At 40.3% G+C, this 16308-nt stretch overlaps 2 protein-coding genes across 9 annotated transcripts in view; both read right to left on the reverse strand.

The window, feature by feature from the left end:
- The window catches only part of LOC116619428 (kinesin-like protein KIN-7I), a 30153-nt gene that overhangs the window by 12189 nt on the left and 1656 nt on the right, over positions 1-16308 (reverse strand). For 5 of the 8 annotated variants that reach the window (XM_048729303.1, XM_048729301.1, XM_032384209.2 and 2 more), the window contains exons 2-15: positions 14370-14508; positions 13877-13980; positions 10707-10790; positions 10371-10458; positions 5140-5237; positions 4883-4982; positions 4387-4510; positions 3395-3483; positions 3145-3203; positions 2661-2702; positions 2467-2543; positions 1613-1711; positions 371-491; positions 12-116 (exon numbers count right to left, since the gene is read on the reverse strand). In XM_048729303.1, the coding sequence (XP_048585260.1) occupies positions 12-116; positions 371-491; positions 1613-1711; positions 2467-2543; positions 2661-2702; positions 3145-3203; positions 3395-3483; positions 4387-4510; positions 4883-4982; positions 5140-5237; positions 10371-10458; positions 10707-10790; positions 13877-13980; positions 14370-14475 (1296 nt within the window). In that variant the 5' untranslated portion in view covers positions 14476-14508. Of the gene's footprint in view, positions 1-11; positions 117-370; positions 492-1612; positions 1712-2466; positions 2544-2660; positions 2703-3144; positions 3204-3394; positions 3484-4386; positions 4511-4882; positions 4983-5139; positions 5238-5604; positions 5747-10370; positions 10459-10706; positions 10791-13876; positions 13981-14369; positions 14509-15527; positions 15815-16308 lie in introns of those variants that run through there. The other 3 variants (XM_032384208.2, XM_032384214.2, XM_032384213.2) reach the window with 3 other exon arrangements.
- Positions 5338-9729, reverse strand: LOC125568025 (uncharacterized protein K02A2.6-like). Its single transcript, XM_048729305.1, has one exon. It carries the CDS (start codon positions 9616-9618, stop codon positions 5596-5598), a length of 4023 nt encoding a protein of 1340 aa, XP_048585262.1. The 5' UTR covers positions 9619-9729; the 3' UTR covers positions 5338-5595.

Below are 16308 nucleotides of genomic sequence, written 5' to 3' on the forward strand. Positions count from 1 at the left end.
GCCGTTGTTACCTCAAGGTTGACATAAGCAGTATTAGTGATCTTCATAGCGCGAGAGCCAAAGTTCAATGTACTCTTTGTTTCGCTAACGTCACTAATACACGGAGACACACACACCTGGAATACAACATTTGCAAAGGTAAACACAACACACTAACTAGAGGCTATTTGTTAGTGATATGCTCTCTTTTCCGTCGTTCACTCAACTACCGCCTAGCAGGCTACAGCCCAAGGTTTGAGTTATCGAGGGTTTATGGTTACGGGGTGCGTTGAGCCCGCATGACTCCGCGGAAGATTCGAGTTATTGAGGGTTTAGGTAACGGGGTGCTTCAAGCCCGCTTGAGTCCTCCAAATACAATGATTTGACTTACTATCAGACTTGTTTTGCAGTTGCCTCCTAAACTCTCCTGAAGCAGCCTCGTTAGCGTGGAATTTCTGAACGGTACGTGTGTTTTCTTATCTTCCGCTTCAGCCAAGGCGTGAATGACATTTCTGACAAGAGAACATTTCCGATAAAAGGGATGATATTAAACACTCTGAGATTTGCAATAGACATTGAAAATCGTGGAGTGAACAGCGCGCACAGAATCAATCAACTGTCTAAGGTCCCATCATTGCGTATCAGCGTCTACCTCTCACATAAACCCCTTATTCTGTGGCCCTTGGTGCACTATGATGCGCAGGCCGCAGAGACCATAATAATACATATGTCACGCGGGAAAATATCGCAGGCTGTCGGGGCTACGCTACTACTTGCTACGCGGGAAATTATTGCTTGGAGTCGGAATACGCTAGTACTTGCCAAGCGGGAAATTAATACTAGGTGATGGGTTTCGCTATTTTTATAACTTCAACATTTTAGTCAATTTACCGCCAATTTATGCCGGGAGTTAATTATGCGTTTTGTTTAGTTATGAGTCAACGGGAATTGGCCCCTCCCCAATGGTAGGCGGGTCCATATTGTTTTTAGGATATTCGTGAATCGTAAATCGAGCACCTATGCCCGTTCCGTATTCATCAACCACCGGTAGAAAGTTGGTTTTGACTTCGGGAGCAGGTAACTCTAGGTATCGTCTAGGTCTAGTGAAATTCTGGTATAACCAGAATTGGTATTAAGGAAGCAAGTGCAAAAATGATTGGAATGTTGTCAATATGGGGGTCACGCATGAAGATTGTCATGCGCACTAGCTCGGCAAGCATGAAGTGCGTTACCTCCGAAGTCAACAATAATCGTATAATCATTATGTAGGTCACGGCAAGTCCAAGGGTAACCCACTGGAATGACTGCGTTGGAATGTCGTCCTTCCAACACCCATTGGCCGAAAACCTTTATCCAAACGAAACTAAACGTTTTTCGGGGTGTCAGTGAAGGTCTCTTGTTTGGGCTTGCTGTCATTAGAGAGCATACAAAAGGGATGCGGTACGAAACCCCAAAGGACTATTCTTTAAAGATCATCTTAAAATTACTTGTGTAAAGTAACGTTTGTAACAGCGACCAAGTAAACCCAGTACCGTCCCCATATCTCGTATCTGTCGTTTGTTACATATAGTTCAACCTTTTTTGTTAATCATGAGCTTTGACTCGATTGTTACACGGCCCGTTGGACACTTACCCGAGTTCGAGTAGTGACGAGTTGATGTGTTGGGCCTCACTCAGTCGGTCTCCTGCTGCGTGGGTCTTCTTGAGCCGTTCACTCCCAGCAAGATCACACCTGAAGTTCATATGCATTGTCAAAGACAGTCATGTAGTCAGTATTAGTGCTATACATATATTGTTAGCAAATCTAAGTTATCTAGGCTCTTAGTGCATTCGTTTTAAAATGATTTCCTGGACGGCGCAGGGAAGTGATGTAATATATGAACTTCCCAGAGAAGTATGCCAATATCCCAGAAATGGTTGTTGAGCTGAGAGCGATGTTTGCCTAGAGGTTAGCTGGATGAAACGCCTTCCTACCTGGGGCGCCAAAAAGGTGTCCATCCATCTTACCATTCATTGGTGAGGAGTCAGCCCCAGAGGCTTCTGCTACCTAGCTAAAAGTGGCACCGGATGAGAGGGTGCTCTCCTCATGCCACCCTGAAGTGGTGTTTTGTTCTGGACTCGCTCAAAGTGTGCCCTATGGACCACAGAGGTCGGGAGGGGGGATGTCGGGTCCAGGAGATATATAGAGGAATCCTGATAACTCAAACTCGGATTTCTTGACTCCCCGCCAATTAATCCAACTTTGAGTTCCCTAATTCGCTCTGATACAGCATGCTGTGTTCAGCATTGATTAACGGATGAGGGTAACCTTAAACTCGACTAAATCAAACACCCCGCTTACTCAAACTAATTTTGAGCTCCCTAAATACTAATCTCAAATCCGTTTTACTTGAGTAAATCGAACACTCCGCTAGTTCAAAATTTTTCCCGTCTCCTTTGAACGTTCCAGTTAACAGGGTTCCACTGGATAGCTAGAAGGGAACATACAGATGAATCCGTCCTCGGATAAGCACATCGTCCGTCAACGCCATCTTGGTTAGGGAGTCCTCCTCCTCCTCACCCTCCTGGAACATCAAATCACAAACGTCGACATTAACTCTTAGCTATAAATTGTCACGCCAAGGTTTGCCACACAAATAAAACTTAAATATCAATAAATATTGTTTTCCAGACAATCCTACCTCATCGTCTTGGGTTTTATCTGTAGAAGATGCTGCTAGTGTCTGTACAAAAGAATCAAATCCAGTCGCTTTTTGTAGGGCAAATGAATGTATGGTGAAAATAAATGTGATAGAACAATATAGAAGAAGTTAATCTGAGAAGCTGGTAAATAAGACAAAACACGCTGATGCTTTTTAGTGTTTCATATAACAAATTCCCAAGTAAACACGTTCAAAGATTCATAGATTACAGTGGCGTAGCCAGGATTTTTAACAGGAGAGGGCCCAGAAGGCCCTTTCAAGTCTTCAATTTTCTCCTGTATTTCAGATAATGTCTCATACATTTACTGTATTTTTGGCTGCTAGAAGGGGGGGCCCATGCCCCCTGGGCCACCCCCTGGCTACGCCCCTGGATTGATGGTTACAAAGGATCCTCTGCAAGTGCTTAGCTTTGTATCACACGTTCTGCTTAATTTCGGTTCACAAAATCTTTCAGGCGACCTACCTTTTTCGGTGATCCTGTAAGCTTTTGTAGATCTTTAGAGTCTCTTCGTGGAGGTGAACCTTTAGCAAAAAAGTGGCCGAAAAATTGATAAGCATGTTTGTCAGAGTCACTTCGAAGCCTCAACATTGTAAACCAAGCACGTACTTGATTTGCCGCGACTTTCGTGTTGAGATAAACGCACTTTACATTACACGTGAAAAAAAACATATGGATAACAAAACGACGTAATAGAGATATGAAATGTTCTTACTTCGTCTGTCTTTTGGCACACAGTCTTGATGTGTAGCTTCTCCTTTATTCAGGGTGCGCTCGATGCAAAGAGTTAACACTGAGTGTGACCTGGCAAATAAAATACGGACGACACATCATTGAATAGAACTACTACACATGCTGAACTCGATCGGCAAAAAGGGAAACACTGCTTTTAAGAAACTAAGAATCTACTACTTTTAAGAAACTTTTTATAAGAACGTGAAGCCTTAGATTTCTAAGAACATGCTCAGAACATTACCAAAGGCTTAGATAGCAGTAAAATGTTGATTTGTTAGTAACGGCCCAGTCTCAACTGAAATTAGACGTTCTTATAAAAAGAGCGTAGTAGGAGCTTGTATGCTGTATCCAGTAGAAGGATTCTTTTGTACGGTCAGTTCTCAATTTTAGATTTATTATACTGCGAATTCAGGCCCGTAGCCAGGATTTTGAGCGAGGTGGTTCGTTTTTTTCCATTTTAGTGGACCAAATTTCCGGTATACCCCTCTCCTCGTCTTATTACATTAGGCAATCAACCTAGGGTACTTTTTAACATATAGCGATAATAATAAAGATAATTACTATAAAAAGATTTTTATAGTCATTTTAAATACATGTTGATGTGCACGGTATATCTCCAGCCAAACGTTATATATTTTTGTTTGCTCTGAGAGGACCTTCAAGCCGGGTGTGTGTGTGTGTGTGGGGGGGGGGGGGGTGTCCAAACCTCCCGAACCCCCCCCCCCTGACTACGGGCCTGGAATTGATTAAAAAATCATTGTAAAGTGCTGTGTTATAACGGGGGAATGGTTGCCCTTCTTTTTCGACCAATGAGAGCGTGCATATTATCGTAGATGTACAATAAAAGCGAATAACTATGACGTCATGAATGGGTATTTTGAGGTTTTCTTGCAAGTAAACCGTTAGACGTTTAAATGTAAATAATTATGATTGGTCAACATTTTTTAATCAGAAGGGGCCCCTCAATGTTACCTGCTTGATGTTCTGTTCATCTTAGTCTCTGCAAACACAAGACGTTTCCTCCCAACAGTTATCAAGTTGTGAACTTCGCTTGGGGAGCGTACAACAAATTCTGACAGGTTTTCCACATAGATACCTGAAAAAAGTCGCCAAAGCTATGATAAGCCGTTGGGTGGGTCATCCGACCAAATTTTGCTGTTTTGATCATTTAAAGAGGGGAGGACTGGGAAATAATTCAAATCAGCTTTTTTGTGGGGGGAGGGGTACCTGATGTTTCACCCCCCTTCCCTCACTCCCCAAGAAAAAAAATTCAGGCCCCATTTTTCTACCCCCCCCCCCCTCCCCAGGCCTCTAAGCCAAGAATCTTTCATTAAATGTGCCACTTTGGACAAGGTTTTTGCATTTGGTAAATAAAAAAAAAAACGCTGATAAAAAATATTGACAACAATACAGTTTTTAGCCAATAAAAATTGAGCACATCTAAGTCACCAGAGAGAAGAGATCTTACCTTTCTGCGGGTGCTCACGTATTGTTAGCTCCACCTTGTTTGTAGAATTGAGCAGGTCATAGATTTTTTCTTGATAAATTTGTAGATATGATAATGACACCTGGTAACAAAGAACATGTTAGAATTATGCATCACAACACTCCACATTACTATAGAAAAAATGTAGCGTAAAATAATGTAAGCATAAACAGCATAATCAGCTTAAATAAAAATCTTATATATTGCCACCCCAATATGACATATCAAGTAGCTTATACCTTGTAGTCATGCTTATCATCCTTCATAATTCTCCTGAAGCATCTATCAACAACACCATATGTAATGCCATCTGGTGCCATAAGGGTGTAGGTCTTACCTGCAAGAATATGCAAGGATGACAAAATTATCAACAATATATTAAAATTTGGTGTAATGTATTTGAGAAAAACCTTAAGATCAAAACGAATAAACAGTAATGGCGGACTCTCGTTGTTTATTGCTGTTACCCAGAAAACCTTGCGGTCATACAAACAGGAATCCCAAACATTACATACTGCCCCACCCAAGTTTACAACTAAAAGATACTTGCTTGCTGAGGCCAGTAAAACTATCAAATTTATACACACAATATGTCAACAAGTAAAAAACAACAACAATGTCCATGACAAGTTCTTGACAAGTTGTCAATCCATCAGATCCGGAAAAATGTACACAGTGTGATATGCTGCTTAAAATTAACATACATAGTCTTTGAGGTGAGTAGGTGTGGTTTTGAGTCGAGTACTTCTTCGCAGAGTACTTGCAGGTTCAGAAGCTGGAAGCTCTGTCTTCTTCGGTTCCAATGAAGGTTCTGAAACTGTGATCTCAGGTTCCTTAAATTCCTCTGGAATCTGCTTGGGTACAGTTGTTTGCATTGGAACTTGGGCCAATTCTGTTGAACTCTGAAGATCATTGGCGACTGTGGGTGTGCTTGTCCTCAGGCGAAGATGGTCAACATGTCGTCGAAACACTCCACCTGAACTGAGTTGAACGACATACGAAACCGGTCCTGACTGTTGAATAATTGTTCCACATAACCACTTTGGACCATATGAAAAATTCTTGACAAATACTGGGTCATTCACTTGAAATTCTCTGAGTGGCACTAGATTGTCGTGTTGTTTCTTCTGTGCGAGCTGTTTATCTTCTACACGAGTGCGAATTGTGTCCTGACTAAGGGGGTTTACCAGGTCCAAGCGCGTCTTCAGCTTCCGGTTCATTAATAGCTCACCAGGTGTTTTACCAGTGGTTGCATGAGGTGTGGTACGATAGCTTAGTAGAAATCTGCTTAACTTCGTGTCTAAGTTTTCCTTTTCCCCTCCCATCTTCTTCATTGTTTCCTTGAAAGTGCGAACATATCTTTCAGCAAATCCATTGGATGCTGGGTGTTTAGGTGCTGAAGTGATGTGTTTTATGCCATTCTCAGACATAAAAAGGGCAAATTCTTCACCTATGAAGGCAGTTGCATTATCAGATACAATGATATCAGGCAGTCCATGTACTGAGAAGCATTCTCTTAACTTCTGGATGGTTACTGCAGCAGTACTGGAGTTTGTCTTGAATACCTCGATCCACTTACTATAGGCATCACCGATCACCAGGAACATGTGTCCTTCGAAAGGTCCTGCATAGTCAATATGTATGCGAGACCAAGGTCTAGACGGCCACTCCCACGGATGTAGGGGTGCAGTAGAAGGTGCCTTAGCATTACTTTGGCAGCTTGTGCAATCTTTCACCTTTTGCTCAATATCCGCGTCCAGGCCAGGCCACCAGAAATAGCTTCGGGCTAACATTTTCATGCGAACCATTCCAGGATGTCCATCATGTAGTTCCTGGAGAAGCTTGACTCTTCCTTGAGGAGGAATGACTACGCGAGAGCCCCAGAGTAGACAACCATCCTGACAGCTAAGTTGGTGCTTTCTATCAGAGTAGGGCTTGAACTCAATGCGATCATTTGAATTGGGCCAACCGGACATTACTTGGTGTCGTACTGCACTAAGAATAGGATCTTTTGAGGTCCAACGCTCAATGTCCTTGACTTTAACGGGTGTGTTGACTTCAAGATGATTCATTACAAACATAATGTCGCCAGGCACTGGAACATTTCTGGTTTCATTTGGCAATGGCAGCCGGCTCAGGCCATCGGCATTACCATTTTTCTGGCCTTCTCGATATACTAAAGTGTATGAGTAGCCTGACAGGAATACCGCCCACCTCAATATGCGTGGTGAGGCTGAGGTCGGTATTTGTTTAGTTGACTGTAGCAGACCCAGCAGGGGTTTGTGATCAGTGTAGATGGTAAAACTCCGTCCATATAAGTATGAGTGGAACTTCCTCACCCCGAACATGATGGCTGCTGCCTCTTTGTCGAGCTGTGAATAGTTCTTTTCGGCTGGGGACAGAGTACGTGAGGCATATGAAATAGGACGTTCAGTCCCATCATCCATCACATGTGAAATAACACAACCAAGACCATATGGTGATGCGTCACAAGCAAGGGTTAACTCTCTTTCCAAGCTGTAATGCACTAGAAGTTGTGAAGAGTGAAGTGTGGACTTGGCTTGGTTCCAAGATTTTTCATGTGCTTCACTCCAGTTCCAAGGTGTGTCTTTGACTAACAGCTGATGTAAAGGAGATAGTATTGTAGTGATGTTAGGTATGTAACAAGCGTAATAGTTAAGCATGCCTAAAAAGGCTTGCAGTTCTTTCAGATTAGAAGGTCTCGGTGACTCTTGAATTGCTTTGATTTTCTCGTCAAGGGGGTGGATACCATCTTTGTCTATGCGGTGTCCCAGGTAAGTGACTTCAGGTGCTTGAAAAATGCACTTCGAACGTTTAAGACGGACGCCAGCTTTGTCCAGACGTGACAGGACTTCTGTTAGACTTTTGAGATGATCTGCTGATGTCTTCCCGGCAATGAGAATATCATCTATTCGTACTACAACATTCGGGATACCCTGCAGTAAATTTTCCATTGTGCGTTGGAAAATCCCAGGGGCTGAGGCAATGCCGTAGCACAGTCTATTGTACTCAAATAGGCCTTTATGAGTGGTGATAGTGGTGTACTTCTTTGATTCTTCATCTAACTCAAGTTGTTGATAAGCTTGACTCAGATCTAGTTTTGTAAACTGCACTCCACCTCCAAGTTGAGCTAGCAGATCCTCTGTTTTAGGAATTGGGTAATTGTCAAGTTTGCTAACTTGGTTCAAAGTAACTTTGAAGTCACCACAAATGCGTATAGACTCATCAGATTTGACAATGGGCACAATGGGTGTTGCCCATTCCGAAAATTGAACTGGACGAATTGTTCCTTCTTCTAACAAACGGTCCAATTCTCTCTCTACCTTCTGACGTCGTGCATATTCTAACGTGCGAGGTTTGAAGTACTTGGGTTTGGCTTGAGGATCAACGTATATCTTTGCTTTCACTCCTTGAATTGTCCCTAGTCCTTCCTTGAATAAATTTTCATGTTTCTTTAGCAGGTCAGACACATCAGGGGATACAACTTGAACTAGGAAAATCTCTGGCCATGACAACTTAACATGTTGTAACCAATCTCGTCCAAAGAGACTGGGCACCTTGCCTTGTACCACTATAACTGGCAAGTGTTCAAAGAAGTCCTTGTACTTGACTTCCACTACAAGCTTTCCTAAAACTGGAATTGTCTCCCCGGTGTATGTTTTCAAGGTTAGCTTGGTATCTTGCAGATTGAGAGATGAACCCTCAATGTTCTTCAATTGATCAAAAATGTCCTCTCCGATTACTGAAAGTGATGCACCAGTGTCCAGTTCCATTTGAACTTTAAGACCATTTAATTCCACATCTACTAAATACGGATTTTGGCGGTTGCCTTGACTGACAGCAAACAATGGATATATATCTTCATCTTCTATTTCTTTATCAGTATCCAGGACATGAATTGCTGGTTTCCCTTGTTTTGGATGGTGGTTGGAATTTGGCTTGGTTGTCTCGGACGACTTTTTTGCTTTTTTGAGACATTTGGCAACAATATGTCCTTTCTTTTTACAATAATGGCACGTGGCCTCCTTGAAACGACATTTTGACGGGTGGTGATTTTTTCCACAACGATAACACTCTTTATTTTCGCTTTTAGAACGCGGTAAGGGCGAAGAACTGACCTTTTTTACAGATGCAGACGTTGAACTTAACGTAGAAGGAGCAGATTGAAGTTCGGCCATGTGCTGTGCGGTCGTTTCCATAGACGAAGCAATGTCGTAAGCTTTTTTGAAAGTTAAGTTCTCTTCTGATAGCAAACGCCTTTGGATTCTTTCATTGTTAATTCCAGACACCAGACGATCACGCAGCATATTTTCCAGACTGCCACCAAAATTGCAGTATTCTGCCATGTTTCGTAGAGCCGCTACAAAGTCAGACACGTTCTCCCCGCTCAATCTGAAACGGTTATTGAACTTGTGCCGTTGCACGCTTTCACTCGGTTTTGGGTTGAAATGGCTCTTTACCAAGGTGCACAAGTCAGCATAAGATTTCTCTCCAGGTTTCGCTGGGGCCAGCAGATCAGACATTAATTTGTAGGTTTTTTTCCCTACCGAACTGAGGAGGATTGCACGGCGTATTTTCAAGTCATCGTCAGACGTAGTTACTCCATTTGCTTCAAAATAGAAGTTTAGACGCTCGATATACTGTTCCCATGAATCAGAATCTCTGTCGAATTCATCTATTTTGCCGTAGGTTGCCATTTCCGAAATCCTCGTCGCCAAAAAATGTAATGTATTTGAGAAAAACCTTAAGATCAAAACGAATAAACAGTAATGGCGGACTCTCGTTGTTTATTGCTGTTACCCAGAAAACCTTGCGGTCATACAAACAGGAATCCCAAACATTACATTTGGCAACCCCAAAGTAACTATTTCAGCATGTTGCCCGCCGACAACTAATTTAGACATAAGAAAGCATGCTTCATTTTAAATATGAGATACTTGGCAAACATAATCAAGGCACATTCTAAAATTTTATAAATTAACCAACTTGTCTCAATTTATTTGACAAAGGAATATAATCAGAATTATTTAAAACCATTTTACTGTCTACTTTTTAGCTTTTCAAGTGCACACCAAGTGCATCAGTTCTAACTTAAGGATTTGCTCATTTCTGAATGAATATAAGTTGTGGGTGCCATTAAAATCCTAATAGAAATATGACTCATAGGATGTAAACACGCAGGGCAGAGGGTCCGGGTGGAGAGGAAGACTAGCATTTTTAAAAAGGACATATATAAGGATTTTTTTAAAAAATTGTGTACCCCTGTTCTTTCTCCCAGAAAATACAAGAAACACTTGCCCACATCCCCTCCAAGAAAAGCTTCTTGCTAGACATATGTCAGCACAAAAAATGGAAAAGCAAGGTAAATAGGCATTTAGCACTGCAATGTGTATTAATGCAAGAAAGGACCATTGAATCTACAACTGCCCATAAATGCAGCTCAAACTACCTGATCCTGTCTGACCATATGCCATAAGCGTGCCATTGAAGCCATTTAGAGCAGAGGCTACTATTGGCTTGCAAAGAGTGTTACAGACCTACAACAAAACATAATTTATACAGGATCAGGGGGTTGGGCACCAAATATATGAAACATATGCCGATTGGTAAATTTTGGACTCTAGCTAACGTATTTACTAAACATTAAATCCAAAAGGATAAGGGGTATAGCTAAAAAATTATAAACAAAATAAATAGTTTGATAAATACTTCAAAAAGATCCCATTTGCAAGCCAAATAATTGCTGACAGTATTAAATTTAATTCACTCAACTTATTAATTATACCTCCACATTTGTTGAGCCAGATGGAAAAACATGGTCAAATGGATAATCCTTTTCCCAGCTGTGTTTTGGATCATTCACATGGATCTGAAATAGATATGGTTTATAGACAAGGGCCGGGTTCCTAGAAAGCAGGTTAACGCTAACCCAGAGTTAAGTAAGGTTGTTATCCAATCAAATGTCTCGATAACCATATTTATCCGTGGATAAGCGCTAACCTGCTTTCTAGGAACTGGGCCAAGGTCAACTGTCTGTCTAAAATATGTCAATCCATTAAGTACAATATAGTTTTCCCTACATCTGTTGTGTTATTTCAAAAATGTGTAAACAGAATACCCTCTATTCCTCTAATATCCATATTTGTAAACAGCTTAATAATCCAATAAAGTATAAAAATGTTTAATAATCCCAAAACCCCAAATGCATGTATGCGAATGGGTTATTCATGCATGAAGACCAATTATTATAAAATAAGGGCCTATTCGCACTAGGCAAAAGTTGGTTTGTTTTGACAAAAAATGGCTTGAAACATGTGCGAATGTGAATGCGAAGACAAACTTTGTCCTCCTAGTGCGGTTAGGCCCCAACACCAGTGGATCTCGCACAAATACAACAACACAACACCAAACCAGTTTTTCTCTTTAATTTCTATCTTGACCTTTTTGAGCAAAGAAGACAAAAATAGAGAGCCAAGACCTAAATCTTACAATATTATATGAAGAGCACAGTAAAAAAGCACAACATTCAAAAATTTTATTAATAAAAAAATGTTTGCATAGAAAGTTTAACAGTACATAGACATTTCAAACCAATGCATGGAAACTGCCTGTAAGCAAAACTTACACTTTTAATATGAAAAGAATTTTTCTGCTATTTATACCTGCTTTTATTTACTTATACCTGCTATATTTAAGGGATATAAGAAACTTCCCTGAAATACAAAGTAAAGCGGCTACAAGGTATATAAGTACTTAAATGTTCTGTTTCACTTGCGTTTCTTTTCAAGTAACTTTAAACTTTATTTTTATCTCATAATAGAAAACGCATTTCTTGTGAGAATGGATTGACAACTGGAGTTTTTATCTACCTTTTGGTTGCCATGAAAAAGTTTTTGATCTCAGCTTCTTCTCCGTTATCATGCTTCGCTGTTCGAGTTTGTTTATTCAAACGTGACAACTTCAGCGTTCTGGCCACGAGTCTCGTTATGTAGAAGAAACATTACCTTTGTTCTACAAAGGAGTTCTTTTGTCTCTATTGTTCTCGTTCTTTGTGCCGAGGTGCGGATATTGTTCATTTGCCCAATCAATTTGCAGCTTGTAAGAGCTGCGTACTGACCCAGATTGTTTGCATCTCTTTTTTTTACAGACACGTGCTTCGCCGTTCGAGTTTGTTTATTCAAACGTGACAACTTCAGCGTTCTGGCCACGAGTCTTGTTATGTAAGAAGAAACATTATCTTTGTTCTACAAAGGAGCGAAGCATGATTTTTTTTACAGACACGTGGGTAAAGATAGTTCCTTTGTTTGTATGAATATCAGGAATGTCAGTTCAGGGTTTCTTTTATCTGCCCTCTGTAAAAAGCAACATTCTTATCGGTTTCATGTACTCGGACTTCGTACAGAATCCCATCTGGAAGACCACGATTTAGCTGATTGTAAATGTAGACGGCGATGTTTTCCGCTGTGCTGACAACAGTCTGGAAATACTCTACATCCAAATCCAAATTCTTGTGATCGAGTTCGCTCAACACTTCTTCGATTTTGCCTTTTAAAGCCACAAGATTCATCACCATTCCTGTATCTTCATCGACCGTTGAAGCTACAGTTACTTCTACTTTATAGTTGTGGCCGTGGCCATTCTTGTTATTGCACTTCCCAAACAGTTCGATGTTTTGCTGGTCTGTTAGTTTTGTGCTGTGCAGTCTATGGCACGCACTAAACGTTTCTGATCGTGTAATATAAACAAACGGACGCTTATTGCAAGCCATTTAGTCCAATTGTTATAGTCTTGGTTAGTCTATATCTTGCAATCTCGTTTCTGATCCGTTTCTGATACCTTTCATAGTTCAAGTATGGTTAACAAACCCGGGAAAATTAGTCTGCATTTCATGACCGCTGGTCATTTGAATTACTGAGAAATCCGCAGGTAGCCCGCAAATAGAGGTGCCATTCTCATTATATTTTAAAGGCCTGATGATATTTCTAGATTTAAAACCCTACTAACACATTAACATCGTTCCGTTTCGTTTCGTTTATTGTGTGTAATTAGTCCAAGCGTTTTTGTAAAGCTTTCAAATGTTCTTCAAAGCACTACCCAGACTGCATTTCGTGATTGGTTCAAGATGGCGGGACGCGGGAAGATTAAGTTCTTCCGACCTATTATTAGTAATGACTAGCTTTGTTACAATAATATACACAGAAAAATCACAGGACACTCTCATTAGACATCGATGTAGCAAGATATTCCTTAAACTTCTTTAAATATTCAATTGATTGCTTAATCCGACGAATTTCCTCATAATGTTGTTACCGCGCACTCTAAATTTGCGAGGCAAATTTGAAGATTTTCTCGCGCTTTACTTAATAAGTACTTTCCTCCTATTCGTAATTTGGCGGGTATGACTCGAGTTAACCGGCAACACGTATTTTAGACAACACCGTCCCTCTTTTGTACATCCTCACTCCCTCATCCTCACCGTTCCTGCAAAATATGTTCTATGTGTTCTCTCTCTCCCTGGCCCCATCAGATACACTTCAGTAAGACTTCCTAATTGAAGAACCTTGGTGTTCTCCACCCTGTGCACCACTTTTGTATGCGCCTGGAGGCTTGTTTATTTTGGGGATTTTAAGGAGGGAAGGGGGGTATGCTGGACAGCAGAAATAAATGATAATCCCACACAGGTTTGATGTAGAAATTACATGTTTGATATTTGCATCAAATTTTTTTGAAGGATTATCATTAAGAGTGCCGCCATGTAGAGTGTTAGTGCATGCTAAATGGAATTAAGTTTTAAACTATCAACAGCTGGTCTAGCTGAGAATGAAGAGCATGGCAATGCAATATATTATTTGCAATTGTGCGCACTGTTCTTGATGGTCTTTGTATTGTTTCTTTAGGAGGGAAAGTGGTGCTCATTTAAAAACTCAATGTATGTGCATCATAGCTTGTTTATACCTTTGAATGAAGCTCGGATACTTCAACCGAGCTTTCTTCTTTCCTGCTCTGCTCCTGAGTTCTCATGGGACGAACTCTCACAAAAACCTTCACCCGACCTGAATCTGAATAACAATGCATAATTAAATACATTTAGGTCAAGAGAATCAAACCCCTTAAACTGTTGGTAGGAAGTCCAGACTCGTTTATCCCCCATGTTCATAAAAGAATAAAATAGCAAGCCCACAGCAAAAGTGCACAGTTCCATGTTTTGGAAATTTGCATGTAAAAAATTCTTGTAACAGACATTTCGCTTGTTTTACAGATGTTGCTGAATTAATATTGACAACAGACAGTCATGTTTTTAAGTAATTGTGACTCAATTACCCTAGAGCCAAAGGGGCTGAAAGTTTGTTTTAACCACTTCCTTAGGGCCCCTAGTTTCCAGGGTATGACTCTATAAACTTAAACTAGGTAAAAAAGTATTTTGACCCTTACGCTCATGTTAATTTACCTTTTCCAACTTTAATTTCTGCCCCACCAGCAGGCTTCTGGCCAGAATTAGGTTTCTTGCCTGCACCCTTTTGGCCTTTGCAGGCCATCTCTGCTGGTCGTACCATTCTTTAGGTGTCCCTTGATACCCTTCAGCTCATCTGTGGGAAAGATTACACGAGGCTCAGAATCTCAAAGCCATAAAAGACTCGGGAATATCCGGAATTTCCTACCCCACAGGGGAGTGGAAAAGAATTTGATTTGCAAATATGGTATCATTAAAAAATCGAAAAAGTACCTTTTTGGGTTGTAAGACATTTATTTTCCAACAATGAGCTTCAGACAAATTTTTACAAGACTACTTGAAACGACCCAGAGTTTTATCATCGCTACCGCTTCTGACAATTTATTACGATCGGCGGCGGGCTGAGGTTAGGAACACATTGTATTTTTCAGGGCTTAGCTGAACACATCTTGCAGCGTCACTAGAAGACGAATCTAACATATACTCTTATTATTTCTTAATCGAAAATAAAGGTACATCGGTTTCTATCTGTTTGTGCGTAATTGCAAGAGTGTCATGGCATTGTGCATGTTTATGTTGAAACAGTTTGCTCAAAAATACAGATTGTTGCGTAGTACTGGTATCACTGATAGTCTTGTTGTTTTTAGGCCTTGATGGATGACGCTGGACCAGACGCATTTGTTAACAAAAAATTAGGCCCTAATTAGTCCACTAAACAAATACATTAACTAGGAAGTGACAAAGTAGAAGTACTTGTAAATGAAAGGACTTAGCCAAAAAACTTTCCCATTACTCTAAATATCGTATACGTAGATAACTGTCGATATGTCCTCCTGTGCAATTCATTTTCATTGTTATTCATGGCACGTGATGAATATAGCAAAAGAATTTGTTCTTTTGTTATCAAACCAGAAATAATTGTCTTTCCTTATCCATTTTTCAGGAGGACGCGAGAAAACTGCCAGCCCAGGTTTTTATGTCTTAATCTTCAGAGTTTACTTTTATAGGAACATCTTCCGGAATTTGTTTATAAATTATAATATTTGTATAATAAAGCGGATAACTTTATGAGGACGCGTGATTGGTTTCTGTATGTAGACGTTTGGCTTGTCGACTTAGAAAGAAACTAGCAGGGTCTAGTAGAAATTGGTTTACCTGTTTTCCCATCGCCGCGATAACCTTGTGTATGACTCCAAGCCGTTGAGCGGCGAGATTTGAACACCGAACTCTAGCACCTTCAATGAATCTCTAACCAATACCGAATTCTGGGTGAAATCGCATCAATACTATAAATACTGATTACTCAGTCTTGCGGGAGGAGCTGACACTTCAAATTAACAGAAACCTCTCCATTTTTTCAAAACAACCACCGTGCTCGTGTTCCATTTTGTTGAAAACGCTAGAGTTTTCCTTGTTATCGCTCACCAAGTACTTGAAGTTGACGTAATTTATAGCCCGTAGGCAACTTAAGGATATTGTCCTTTGGGGTAAACGAACCGTTGTGTAAATATTTCTGTACTAATGATTGTACCTGCTACTGGTGCTGGCTTTCTGTGTATATATATATTTTTTTCCCAAAAACGCGCGCTAGAAATCTAGATATTTCTTTTTTTGTTTATGCTTATACGCGAATATGAATTGTTTTCAAGAAATATCGATATATATTTTAAGCAAACAGCATTGGTTGCTTGATGGTGCACATAGTTTTGACAGCTATTATTCTCGGTTGGTTGATGATGTAGCGATGCAAAAACAATTTACGTGCGCTTTACAAATTCCATTGATACACTTAAATATAAGAATAGATCTTTATATCCGATATATATAAACATAACTCAATTTTTATGGTTCCAATAGCGATTTTATTCCTTTTTTCGTTTACCAACTGCAGCATTTTTATCTGTGCGTCGTTCAAAAAATAAGTACGTTTGATTCA

The sequence above is a fragment of the Nematostella vectensis genome, chromosome 6 (genome assembly GCF_932526225.1).
Source record: "Nematostella vectensis chromosome 6, jaNemVect1.1, whole genome shotgun sequence".
Lineage (NCBI taxonomy): Eukaryota > Metazoa > Cnidaria > Anthozoa > Actiniaria > Edwardsiidae > Nematostella > Nematostella vectensis.

Bases quoted from the DNA above. Each gene is read 5' to 3' on its own strand.
- LOC125568025 (XM_048729305.1), bottom strand. From the start codon at position 9,618: ATGGCAACCTACGGCAAAATAGATGAATTCGACAGAGATTCTGATTCA.